This window comes from Solea senegalensis, unplaced genomic scaffold (assembly GCF_019176455.1).
Source record: "Solea senegalensis isolate Sse05_10M unplaced genomic scaffold, IFAPA_SoseM_1 scf7180000014124, whole genome shotgun sequence".
NCBI classification, from domain to species: domain Eukaryota; kingdom Metazoa; phylum Chordata; class Actinopteri; order Pleuronectiformes; family Soleidae; genus Solea; species Solea senegalensis.
The window spans coordinates 33,001-46,800 of NW_025320972.1; the positions used below are offsets into that span (position 1 = coordinate 33,001).

A 13,800-nucleotide genomic window follows, 5' to 3' on the forward strand; every position below is an offset into this window, starting at 1 on the left:
ATTTCACACAATGTGAAGTGTTGTTTGAAAAATATAATTTATTTTGTTCTTGGCAAATGCACTGCTGAGAAGACTGTACAAATATAAGAGAATCCCAAGTCACCTAAGATATGTATGAAAAAGCCCACTCGTATAGAATAACCACAACTTTTAATTACAAAACCTGATAAAAAGAGATAGTTTTCCATCATTTGTTAGACAGTAGAAGCTTTGGTTTGCTAAGGCAGGGAGTGTCATTTGGATAAATACAAAAAAATGATCTAAAATTAGAACGAGTGCAGAAAAGAAGCACTTGTTTATGTAGCAGGAATCTGAGGAAGACCAAACTCGTCCACGAGAACACCGTCCTGTGACACACAAGAAGAGGTGTATATTAATAAAGCCAAGCTGTAGAAACATGATGCCATTCATGTGACACTGAAAAGTCAAGGGACAAGTACCTGGTTGGTTGACTTTTCGCCGGGGAGACCTTCTGGGATGGAAGGAGCTGTTGAGGCCTCATCCAGGTAGGAGCTGTCGTCATCCATAAGGAACTCATCTCCCAAAGCATCCAGCTCTGTGGACACAGCAGTTTAAGCTACCATTAAATTATATGTATCATTGGACAACTATAAAAATGCAACCCATGAGATATATATATATATATATATATATATATATATATATATATATGTATGTTGTGGACTCAGTCATGAAGTTTTAAAAACAGTGATAATTTCCTGACCTGCTTCCAAGTCGTCCTCATCAATTTCAGGTGTGCCATAGCTTCTGCTCATGGCCTCCTGGATTTCATTGGCGTCCTCCATCATGTCTTCAAGCTGATCATGAATATCCTGAATATTGAGAACCAAAAAGATGAGTTAATCTCAATCTAGCTGTTTTGTAAAACAATCGACAGAGACATTGTATTAACCACTACAGTCAGTTAATTGCTAATAAAATAGTCTGTTTTGAGCTTCAGACAAAGTGGCACTTTAATATGAAAGGCACAGAATAGGAGGTCCATTATTTTACAACTTTAAATTAGTAAAATTTTAGTTTTTAAATCTGTACTTGAAAAAAGTTATTTGTGTTCCCCACTCTTATGACAATTACATCCTACTTTAGGTAATTTGCAAAAATCAAAGTAAAATACCTCAATCTTATCGATTTTGACATTCTTGTACGCTTTCTTCATGTCTTTCAGGCCAACTTTCATGGCATCAACCTAAAAAAGAAAATCAAATGTTTGAGGAAAGTCATATTTTTCATACTCTGTGTTTATGTCTGTAAAATCATGCCTCTTACTGTGGTTTTAGTGTCTTTAAGGTTCTGGATTGTGTAGTTAGTTTGTTCCATATTAAACGATTGCTGCATCAGGTTATCTCTCTGGCCCTCATACCTGGAGGACACAAAGATGATATAAAATTAGGTTTCAATAATAGCTAAAATAGGGAATGTGACTGAGACAGTAAAACTTAATTTGAATGGTAAATATTAAAAACAGAAAATTCAAAGTACTTACATTCGCTTCTGCTTCAGGACTCTCAAGGCCTTTTGCTTAACCATGTTCTAGAAGAAGCAAATGAATGACAGTGCAGCGTAAAATACGAGTTTGAAACATAAATAGGACAATATTATATTAACATAAAAAATCTTGTTCCCAAGTACTTTTTCAAACACTGAAAACAGTGAGTAGTTTCATTATTGTTGAGCCAAAAAAAAAGAAGAATAGTTGAGATGAGCATTTGAGAAGTGCGGATTATTTTTTTTCTATCTTTCTGTCCTTTGTTCCACAGCAGCTCTGGAGATAAACACTCACCTTTGAAGGTCCATCTCTCATTTTTTTCATCTGGTCCTTGTACTTGACAAGTTCAGCATCTAGTCGAGCAATCTTCTTGTCAATGGACTCCGCCCGATTGTCAACCTGAGAGTAGGAAACAGACAACAGGACATCAGCTATTGAGAGACTACAGATACTGAAAACATGTTCTCTCGTTTCAAACTCCTTAAATGTGAAAATCTTCTGATTTATTGACAGCAAATTGAATATCTTTGATTTGTGGACCAAAACAATGGAGAGCATTGACATTATAGATTAAAAATCCAGCGACTTTACAGTTTTTATACTGTTTTTATTGCTTGTAGTTTACATCGTTTCATATCCTGTCTATTTTATGTATTTTTGCGATGTACAGCACTTAAATGTGCTATAGAAATAAATCTGAATTGGATTTTGCTGCATTTTTATACAGGAAACCCTAAAGAATTACTTTATTCGATTATGAAAAGTAGTTACAGACCAGACAGTGAGAATAACTTTAATCTAAGAGTACAAAATAAATTTATTGCCACTGCATCATAATACACCGAACAGTGTAATATACTACTTCCTTTCCAGTCTGCTAACAATAGCACCAGTCTGACTAAAACCTGTTAAACAGGTTGAAGAGTGCTTTCTCACTGTGAAAAAAATGGTTTCCATTGCGTGACTCAAATTCTGTCTTTCAAATTACATAACGTTGATTAAGTATCTGAACACAGACTCCGTGTTTTACGATAACACGGTGAGTTATGGTCGACTAATGTTGTATATGAGCAACTGGATGTACCTCACTGCCTGCTATTGATCACGTAACTTTATATAACTATGAGTGATAAAAGTTGGGTTATTATCCAAATACGCCGGATAAAAGAAGGGGAAACTTGGCCTGTTTTCTGCTCATAAAGTCGGCTAACAGTTAGCTTAGCCAGTTAGAAGGACCAATCTTTGTTTACTTTGCTCAAGACAGGGTTCATAACTCGATCTAACATTATACTTACACTTCCTATGCAGTCCGTGAGGTTCGGTGGTGGAGCCTTGGGTTTTCCTTTGCCGAATATGCGGTTCATTTTGGCGAAATTACAGCTCTAAGAAAAGAAAAACAATCCCTTTCACTCACTGACGACGTCCGATAGAGTTAACGCACCCGGAAAAGCCCTGACTATGACGTCAGGGCGGTGGAATCACATGATCATGAGTCGTTCAGCCGCGCCCTCCACATATAGTGACATATTCATGTTGTCCATTTTGTTCCCATTTAGAGAAAAATAAAAATTAATATATTTTACATCCATTCTTATTCACACTATATCATAGTTCTCAAACTGTGGCACATGTACCATCAGTGGTATGTGAGCTCTGGTGGTACTTCAGAAAGGAAAATCAGAAATACTCTTTTAATGTATATGGGCCATTCTACCGAATTCGTGCAAATTGCTGTCCCACAATAAAAAAACTATTTAACAAAACAATTAAGAATTCAGACCTTCAATATTTACTAAGATTATGTTATGATCTAGGTAAACACAAGACTGTAACTATTTAGTAATTAAGCTAAATATATACAAAATCATCATTTATGCTACCTTCCTAGGTACTTTCTATTGGGAAGTAGTTGTCCCAATCTCTAAGCCCTAAATTTCAATCCATGAAAATAATACTTAAAAGAATTTTGTCATTTTTTCCAATGGTGTATTTTAAAATATATGTTTGGTTTCTTTTAAACAGAATGTAAAACATTTAGATTCATTTTGAAGTTTTTTTTAAAATTACAAAACATGCTTTAAAAAATGCTGTCCCACACTTTCATGTCACAACCGTAACACGAGTTGTTTTACCACATGGGTGGAGCCTGGTTTTAGTCACACCCCAGAATTTCTGACCAAGAAATGACACTGCATCCCTGTCCCTCATTGCTGCATGGTGAGATATTACCTCTCATAATTTTTAAGTAAATGGGCTCCAAAGTCTGAAAATCAGCATGTTACATTAATAATTGTCACAACCGTACACATATTATCTCCAAGTAAATACACTTTTGGGGGCTCAAAACAAAATATTATGTTTTGTTGTGTGTACAACTGTTCAAACATCTGTTCCTAGCCAATTACTTGTTAGCATGTTTGAGTTATGCAAGGAATTAGCTAAAAATGTCACAACCGTAACAGTCACAACCGTAACGAATTGTAACGTTACGGTTGTGACATAATCATTATGGTGTACGGTTCCACATACTTAAGGACATTTTTCATCATTATTATTACATTATACTCATTAAACATGATAATAATAATAATAATAATAATAATAATATTGTTATTATATTTGATTTGTAAAGCACATTTCATTTTTAAGAATCTCAGAGTGCTAAATAATGTTTGATATGATAAGGAAAGAAGGAAAGAGAACGAAACTAGAAACGAAAGAAAGGAGGAAAGATCAAATCTATCAGTGATTTATCTGACAGGGAGCAAAGGAAGGTCAGAAGATCATGGCGAAAAAGACAGCAACATCACAGGCTATTGGTGAAAAGTCAAAGAGAGGTGGAGAGATTGTGCACAACTTCCACGCCACCTCCCACACCCTCTGCCACGCCTTCTCCCATGCCGCCTTACCTTCCACGCACTTCTAGTGAGACTGTTACTCCACGCACTTCTAGTGAGACTAATAAGAGACGTTGGAATGCGTGACCACAGAAAAATAAACTTGAATGGAAGAAAGAAAAATATAGAAAACGGTGCCATAGATTGTGCGTGAGGCCAGAGAAGTCAAAATGTTCTGCAAGAACAAAAACTCAGAAGGAAGTATGGAAGCACAGAGTTCCTGCGCATATCAGAAAGACCCTTCTTTTCCATAACACACTCATGCACAATTTGCAGAAAAAAATACAAGTCTGCCAATTATAAAGAGAAACATGGATTAAGAAGCGCATTGACAAGCAGGTTGCTCAAATACAATCTTGTTTCTATGCTCAGAGAAACACTAGGCAGCTCCGACAGAGTGATCAACACGACTGCAGACAACCCACATCTAAAGTTCACATATCAGAGACATAACATTTGTGTTTGTAAAATTCACATTAAAAGGCAGGTTATGAGTTAATATTAAGCAATAAGGTTGAGGGGATATAATACAACCTTGCAAACAAAATACTGTGGTCACAAGCAAAACAGTGCAGTCACTACCGTAACAGTGCGGTCACTACCGTAACACTGAATGTTTTGTAAAATAAAATAAGAATTGAGTCATTAAATAACATTTTATGATAACTATTGGTTAAATATACATTCAATGTAATAACTAATGAACTCTGAGATCTCTATGATCAGTGTAATTCATTTTACAAAAAAGATTGCATTTCAATTTTGATGAGTCTTAGAAAATAAACTTTGAAATTTTGTTTAAAAAATAATTTTAAGTGATTTAGTTGTAAAACCCTTCATAATAAATTACTAAAATTATTCTTTAGAGGGTGTATGGACACACAATATTAACAGATTAATATAATGGTTTTTATTGCAGTGTGTTGCTGTGTTACGGTAGTGACAAATTTCAGGAGTTGAAAAACATTTCAAGAACAGGCAGACATTAATATATGAAATTTGACTGCGCCTTTACTAGATATGTACCATTGAAATATGGTACAATATATGTATGGACAAGGTTTTTGGAAAAAAACAACTTTTGAAAATGTGTTTCCAACTCTGGACTTTGCACGAATTCGGTAGAATGGCCCATATAATAGGGTATGTGATCGGAGTAGCGATGAGGAATTTTGAACAGAGTGTGAATGAAACAAATAACAAAAACAAACCAACCAACATACATACATATATATATATATATATATATATATATATATATATATATATATATATATATATATTTTTTTAAATTAAATAATCATAGTTAGAGCCACTCTATATCTCAATACATCTTAATCTAAGTTTGAGAACCACTGGTTTAAAGGGTTTATTTGCTTCTTTAAAATTGTTTAAATACAAGAGGCAAGAGATCTGGACAGAAAACATCAGCACATCGGCTGCAAGGGCCTGCACAATGCTACTTGCAGTTTTATTAATATCGCTATCAAAAGTATAATGTACTACCCACTGTGAGTGAGTTTATTAAGAAAGTAAAGACAGAAAGTGTTTTGTAACGGAACATATGTCAAGTATTGGAAACAAAGGATGCTACACAGCAAACAAGTGTGCCAATTTACACACATATTAAATTTAACCACTGGCTTAATGATCTATGTTGCTACTTAAAATAGGAGCTAAGACTGGACCCTTTCAGCAGATTTTAAAATATGAAGGGAAAAGTACGCCCAGAAGGTGGCAGCATTTCCTAAAGTGGTTCAGATTACACCTGCTGCTGCTAATGTGACGTCACTGCTCCATATGTAAACACACACCTTTCATTTCATTTCTCTTCACATACAAATTATGTTGTTTTCTGGGGGTGGAGTCGAACCAGCCACCCCCAGACTAGCATAACTTTGCAGTTGCGAACAAATCCACCATGCCACAAATCCTTGCTGTGTTTGGAAGCTCTTGCTGCTTTTCAGTCTTCACTTTGGATGTGGAACTTTAAACCTTGAAGTAATTGAACTGTCGACATCAGGACATAAAGGCTGTTCTCTAACCAGCTGAGCTAACTCATCCTAATGTTTTCTCAGACAATTTACTCTCTATGTTGAGCATTGTGCTGTAAAATTCATTTAATCTAAGATTCAAACCTCTGACCTCAGGAACTCAAGTCTTTCTCTTAACCATGTGAGCTATATGTACTCATGTGCTATGTCCAAAACTTTGGAAGGCTTTCAATAATAGATTACTCATGATGTCAAAGACCTTAGATTGATGAAATATTTAAGAATATCTGTCCTATGTGATGGGCCACACGGCTGGTTTAGTGGTTATCACATTTGCCTTTGCAGCAAGAAGATCTGAGTTCGAGCCTGGCTGCCTCCCACAGTCCAAAGACATGCAATATGGGCATTAGGTAAATTTCCTATTTAGACCCATTTACTCTTTGTATTGAATATTGTACTTAAAAATTAACTTAATCTAAGATTCACACCCTTGACCTGAGGAACTCAAGAGCTCAAGTATTTTCTTTAATCACATGAGCTATTTATCCTATCCTAAGACTTCCAAAATTTGGAAGTCTTTCAGTAACAGAACCCATAAATTCAAAGAACAATGAAGCAAATGTTATAATCCCATCTCAGTGCAAATAGTAACAAGGTTCAGAGCAATTGTCAGGTTGTGGAACAGAATAATAAGAATAATGCCACGACCTCATGAACGACTTCAGTTCTTTTGGACTCTGTCTCTTTGTCAATCTTTACTTACTTACTCAGTGCTCTGCATGTTTTAGTTGTTGCCCTGCTCCATCACACCTCATTCAAATGGTCAACTCGTCACCAATCTCTGCAGGAGCCCGATAACGAGTTGCTCATTGGAATCAGGTGTGTTGGAGCAGGGCAACATCTAAAACCTGCAGGGCAGTGTTCCCTGAGGACCAGGGCTGGGAAACGCTGCTTTGGACGATGAATTATAAATTGCCTTGCTTATTAAGAGAATTGAACCTATGACATGAGTACTTCAAAGCAGTGATTTTAACTGAGCTACCTGCCCTTGTAGTTCTTCTTTGAGCTTTTTTAAATTGAATCTTGAACTAAAATACATCATTATGAGATTTGAACTCTCAACCTCAGACATACAAGTCCCATTTTTGCAGCACAAGCTATTCTTAGTGAACCCATTAAGACTTTCTTCTTGGTGTTTTTAAGTTCTGTTTTTGGTCTAAAGTTTTGAAATTGTGTAAAATTCACTTAATTCTAAGATTTGAACCTATAACCTCAGAGAAACAAGCCATCTTATTTTGTAAAATACTGTACAATACAGAACATAGATCTTTGTTAATTGCTACAGTCAGCAAAAAATATTCACTAGCTAGCTAGCCTTTTTCAAGGCTAGCTAACTTTTCCCACTTTCGCTGAGTTATTGATCACGAAGTTGAAGTCCATGGTGAAATTGCAGTTGAAATGACACGAATACACGCACGCAACGAAGTTTTAGTTTCGGTTAGAGTTTGGTTTGCTTTTGAAAGTTTTTGGTTTTGAGGGTTTTGAGGGTTTTTAGTTTTGTATACCCAGACAGACACACACACGAGTAGTCACATACCTTCAGTGGGACTTGAACCCACAACGTGTTGAGCAGAGAAGCAACGTCCTTGTCCAGTGGACCATCTTCAGCGCTAGTGGTAATCTCGACAGAAACGGGAGATCATAGTGAAGGAGGTTTTATTTTACAAGTTTGTTCTTGTAATTCAGATGTAAAGTATCATTGATGAAAAATGAATTCACCAAAAAATGTCATTGATTCATCGATTTACTTATTTCAACTCCCACATTTGGAAGTATCCTAGTAAGGCTCTTTTATTTGACTTAAGGGAATAGCAGAAAGTAATTGATATGATTTAAGCAGGAAAGTAGCTATTTATGAGATTTTACACAACAAACAGAGTGAGAAGAGTGGTTTAATCTCAAGGCCGTTCAATCAAAAACTCCTATTAATCCAAACTCCCTCCCTAGTGATAAAAATAAACAAATTGTAAGCAAGTTCACATAATAACATATAACATAATATTTGTGTTAAGATCTGCAGCCTCAATCACTGCTTTTTTTAAATTCTATTTTTAACTACACATGTTTGTAGTAATGTCATTTCTCATCCTCTGGAGGGAGCTGCTGACATACCGCATGAAATGTAATCCTGCAGAAGAACTTGTTCTCCAAATACAAATCTCATCTTGTTACAGAAAATGATGTTACAAAAAAACCCCAAAAACCCTTTTTGAAATGAGAGGTGTACAGATTTCTTTTTAAATCAGATTTCCAAACGCAAACATGGCAGCTACAGAACATTTACAAACTCCAACCGACAACAAGATGAGCTTGTAACTGTCTGTAAATGCATCCACGATGGTGCATACAGTTCATTGATGTAATTCATTTATATCCTGAATTGAAAGTTATATTTACATGTTTACATTTAATATTAATGTTTAGTTTTCATGATATTGAGTGACGCATGATTTGATTTATGTGATAGTTCTTATGTACATTATTTACAACTCTGGTCTCGCCTAATTGTGGAGACGTACTTTGGTATTTTATGTTGCTTTATAATATTATTTTTAGTTTGTATCAAATTGTATTGCTAGCTACATGTGTGTAGCCTACGTTTGTCTGGTCTAGTTTTACTTTATTATTTGTGCTAATTGTAATATTTTATGTGTACAGTTTTCACGGTGCTAAGGAAGATTTGGACGCTTCATTAAATCAGTTAAAGAAACTTGTCACTTGTGTCTGTCGTGCCTGGAGGGAATCATACTGTCAGAGAAGAGAATCAACATGGATTTGTTGAACTGGCTTTAATATGGAACACTTCACAGACAAGATGATTCGATCAATACAGTTTCTGCTTAGTTGACAGCAAAGGCTAAATACATTAGCAGATGGAACCAGTTAATTAAGGAGACTGAAAAAAACACCTCATAATGACGCCCTCGTCTTCTGTGCTTTAAAACCACAAAGCTCTTTAGTGACACAAGACTGAAGCCGAACATGTTTTATGGAAATGATTGTCATCTACGAATTCCTCCTCTAATGACGTAGATGTGTTTATTCCATGATTAAATATCATGTTTATATAATACGTAGGCTATTTGCAGTACATTCAAAATAACAGCACAGTCCATCGAGCCTAAAGGCTGCTGATGTTGCGTTTTACGATCATAGCAATGGTTACTGACATGCTACATGTGCAGAGATTTTCTTTTAGTAACCTATACAAAATAAGGTATCATATACATCATATATTAACACTGTACATTTGACAGAATATACCGTATTCAACCGTGTGCACAATATCATGAGCTGCTTATTCATGTCTTCAGATTGCGCCTACAGAATTTCTGTACAACAATAGCATGAGCCTTTCAATAGAATATTATGTGTTATGGTAAAAGCTACACACAACACACATGATTACATTATATACAATACATTTAACAACTTACGAATCTGGACAGAACTCCAGATTCAAAGCTGATAAAGAGCCCTCTGTCAAATTGTAAATGCACATTCAAGTCCAGGATTTACACTTCAACTTCCCTCGATGACACTGAATTTGATGCAAATTAGTGTTGTTTTTCTTTTCTTCTTCTTTAAAAAAAACAAAAAAAAAAAAAAAAAATCAAAACTAAAATTATGTAAATAAGTAACACAATCAAAACTCATCACCAAAAGGAAATGCTGTCAGCACACGTTTGCTGTCCGGGGGCTTATATAGCAACCACTCAGATACAAAGTGTATTTAAAAACACACCAAAAAACGTTTTGTATATTGAGTGTTATTCATTTCCGTTGCAAACATGTGTCATCCTGGACTATTAAAGGCACATGTGGCAATAGAAGAAAAATCAAGAAGGAAATGACTTGGGAAATGAAAGAGAACACAGTGCGATGTGTATTGAAAAGAAATATACTCCTTCAATTTCCTATCTCAGTAAACTTTTTGTAATAAGTTTTGGACATTTGGATATACATTTATTTTGTTAATTTCCTAACTTATAATCATTAGTTTCAGCTTTTCATTATGTGGGTTTATTGATAATATTCTTGGTTTATTGTTCTCAGGAAAACACTTCTGCCAAGTGTGCCTTCAAATAAGTCATTTTTTATGGCCACACACTGTTGTCTCACAGCAAGAAGGTTGCTGGTTCTCATCCCACTGGAGTTTGCATGTTGTCCCTGTGTGGGCATGGATTTTCCTGGATGACCGGTCCAGGGTGTGACCCCGCCTGGCAACAGCAGCCTTGTGACCTTCATGTGGAGGATACAGCGGTAGAAGATGGATGGATGTTCTGGATGGAATGTCAAATATCGCTCATGTGTGTAAAAATATCAGTAGAACTGGTTTTTGGTACTGAACTCCTTACGTACCATGTACTACAAACAGTCTGTGTGGACTCTCATTCATCCAGGTCATCGTTATCCAAAAGTCCAGCTTCTACTGATTCAGTGACGTGATGGACTATATTGTTACATCCTTTTTGAAGTTTTACTCCTTAAACTCTTTTGTGATTCTCTGCATTGTCTCTGTTGGTTACTTGAGCTTCATAATTGTTCTCTTGAAAAAGAGATTTTGCTCTCAATGAGACTGCCTGACTTAATAAAGATAAGGGAAAAATGTTTGAGAGACTAGATCCACTGACTGAATAATTATCAACTCATGGTGGTAGTTCTACACTCCATATACTTGGACTTGGGAAAGAAAATAGCTTTAATCACATTGTGTCTTTTCCAGCTTAAACATAACACTCCCCTTACAAGTTTAAATGACAAAAACACAATCTTTTAACTCCCTAAGAGGAAATCAGTTAAGCAGGTAGGCAGAAGTCACTGCAGATAGTAGGGGGATGACGTTATTCTCACTGGTGTTTTTGATTCGGTGTGGATTTACGATAAAGAATAAGATTTATGGTTTGTACTTTTTGTAATCTGATCTCTGAAATGAAACTGCTCGAACTTCAAAAGATAACAATAAATCCTGTCAACCTCTGCAGTAGAGTCAAAGTTACAGTCTACATTGTCGATGTGACGTGAGTTAAGCCTAGGTCATTTGAGTCTTCCTTTCCGATATGGGAGATTGAAGACAGTTCCACTGCTAGTCATGTGGGTTTACTTGTCCCGTCTGGGTTCTCCAATGGAACAGCTGCCTCCCGCATGGTGCTGGGGGCCTTTTTGCTGCCTGACGCCTTCTCTCCTTTCAGTTTGGCCGAGAGGCAGAAGTCTTTGAAACACCGTTTGAAGTTCTCGTCCAGAAAGGCGTAGAGCACGGGGTTGAGGCTGCTGTTGGTGTAGCCCAGAGCCACGCAGAAGAAGTAGGCGGCCATGATGGCCGTGGTTTCGGGCACGCTCGCGAGCGCCTTGATCAGGATGAAGATGTGGATGGGCGTCCAGCACACCACGAACACGGCCACCACAACCACAACCAGTCTTGTGATCCGGCGCAGGTTGCGGTCCTTCTCCCGCGAGCCGGACAAAATGCGCACGCTCTTCAGCCTCAGGACCATCAGTGAGTAGCACACGGTGATGATGAGCACAGGTACGACGAAGGCAAAGACAAACACACATACCTTCATCAGCGTGTCCCAGTACACGTACGGCTCAGGGAACTGTAAAGCACACTCTGTTATGCCTGCAGGAGGAGAAAAAAAGAGAGACAATTTAGAATGTGAACAAAGTGATGGAGTGCACTTGTACTTTATTATAAATAAAACTCCACTCTGTGCCTTTTTGTTATCTGTTTAACAAGCTGTTATGGAGCAGCTAATCCGCTCCAGAGGGAACATTCTGCTCTAAAGTACATTTTTCTTGCATGGCAGTGTGACTAATGGATAACTGATGGATGGACTTGACAGAGTACATTCCTGCTTTTAACCTATTACTCTTAATACATACTTGAATTTGATGAATATTGGCAGAATCATTTAAGCTTTAAGAGGTGTGTGTGTGTGGGGGGCTTCCTCACCGCTGTTTGTTTGCGTGCCACCCAGAATAAAAGCAGGAATCCCTGCGGCCGAGGACAGGATCCAGATGCACACGTTGATCATCTTGGCCTTGATCGGAGTGCGGAAGTCCAGGGCTTTTACCGGGTGGCACACGGCCACGTAGCGGTCCACGCTCATCATGGTGAGAGTGAAGATACTGGTGAACATGTTGTAGTAGTCGATCGAGATGAAGACCTTGCAGACCACCTCGCCGAAGGGCCAGGTGTTCAGCAGGTAGTCGGTGCTCTGGAAGGGCATGGTGGTGGTGACGAGGGCGTCGGCGAGCGCGAGGTTGAAAATGTAAATGTTGGTGGCCGTCTTCATCTTTGTGTACCTGTTAAACATGCACAACACAAGGTTGTCCCTTAAATCCAGCAATGTTCAGAGCCAAACCATCCATCTCTGCTGCCATGGCAGCCGCAAATTATTGGACTGGCTATAGAAAGACTTTCTGCCTGACTGGTTATGAATTAAACATTGTCCATCACTGCCTCCTTGAATAACTAATGTAATTTTGCCAGTATGCTGCTGATTGCCGGCCATGTGTAATCAACTTGTTTTCACTCCATTATATTAAGGGAGCATTACAGCTCTAAGAGATGTCTTACGTTTAATTTGAAGTTTTAATTGTTACAATTGGGGATTACTGTAGCACCAAGATAGGATTGGGTATTAAAAATGTGTAGTTCTGATTCATAGAAGCACACAAAACTCTCATGGCTCACAGGAAGTAATGTATTTTATTTTCAGTATGAACAGAACCACAGATAAAACCCTTAAAAGGTCCAGTTTATAACATTTAGGTGGTGGAAATTGAATGATGAAAAGACATTGTCAAATGACGTATACAAAATAATAATGTTTTAATGATTTCTTTGTTGTATGGAGTATGGAGCTCATCAAAAAAAATCATCAAACTAATTATTCGATTGTCATATTTGTTTCACCTCTAGATACAACACATTGGTATGTTTTGATAGTTGGATAAATTACAATAACATTTTTGTTCGGAGTGAGACTTTAATACAGTTTGTATTTTGTCATGTTTTCACCGAAGCCTGGACAAACATGCTTTTCACATTTCCGTCCACATTCATCAAAGGAGGAGGAGGAACTGGCAGAGGGAGCAGAAGAGAGGAGAGAGTTGTAGGAGTGTTTTCCTCCTTTCTGATATGCACAGGCCTCCATAGTTTGCAGCCTCACCCCTAGATGTCACCAATTCTTACACACTAAACCTTTAATTCCGTGCGTGACATTATTACAGTGCAGATTCAACTTTTCTAAGATTCTTGAAGGCTGATGGAAACTTTGCAGAGAGTTAGAATTGAAAATCATCTTTAATCATTAAAATAGAAGCTGCAGCAAGCAGC

At 37.2% G+C, this 13,800-nt stretch overlaps 2 protein-coding genes across 2 annotated transcripts; both read right to left on the bottom strand.

Moving 5' to 3' along the window:
* Positions 1-18: 18 nt before the first annotated feature.
* On the bottom strand, positions 19-2,969 carry LOC122760884 (charged multivesicular body protein 5-like). The gene is made up of 8 exons (XM_044016082.1): positions 2,803-2,969; positions 1,802-1,906; positions 1,505-1,551; positions 1,288-1,381; positions 1,136-1,207; positions 725-833; positions 441-556; positions 19-347 (listed from the first exon to the last, which is right to left on the bottom strand). Exons 1-8 carry the CDS (start codon positions 2,869-2,871, stop codon positions 297-299), a joined length of 663 nt encoding a protein of 220 aa, XP_043872017.1. The 5' UTR covers positions 2,872-2,969; the 3' UTR covers positions 19-296.
* Positions 2,970-10,693: 7,724 nt separating this feature from the next.
* Positions 10,694-12,793, bottom strand: LOC122760887 (kappa-type opioid receptor-like). Its single transcript, XM_044016085.1, has 2 exons — positions 12,412-12,793; positions 10,694-12,078 (listed from the first exon to the last, which is right to left on the bottom strand). Exons 1-2 carry the CDS (start codon positions 12,773-12,775, stop codon positions 11,549-11,551), a joined length of 894 nt encoding a protein of 297 aa, XP_043872020.1. The 5' UTR covers positions 12,776-12,793; the 3' UTR covers positions 10,694-11,548.
* Between the last annotated feature and the right edge of the window lie 1,007 nt (positions 12,794-13,800).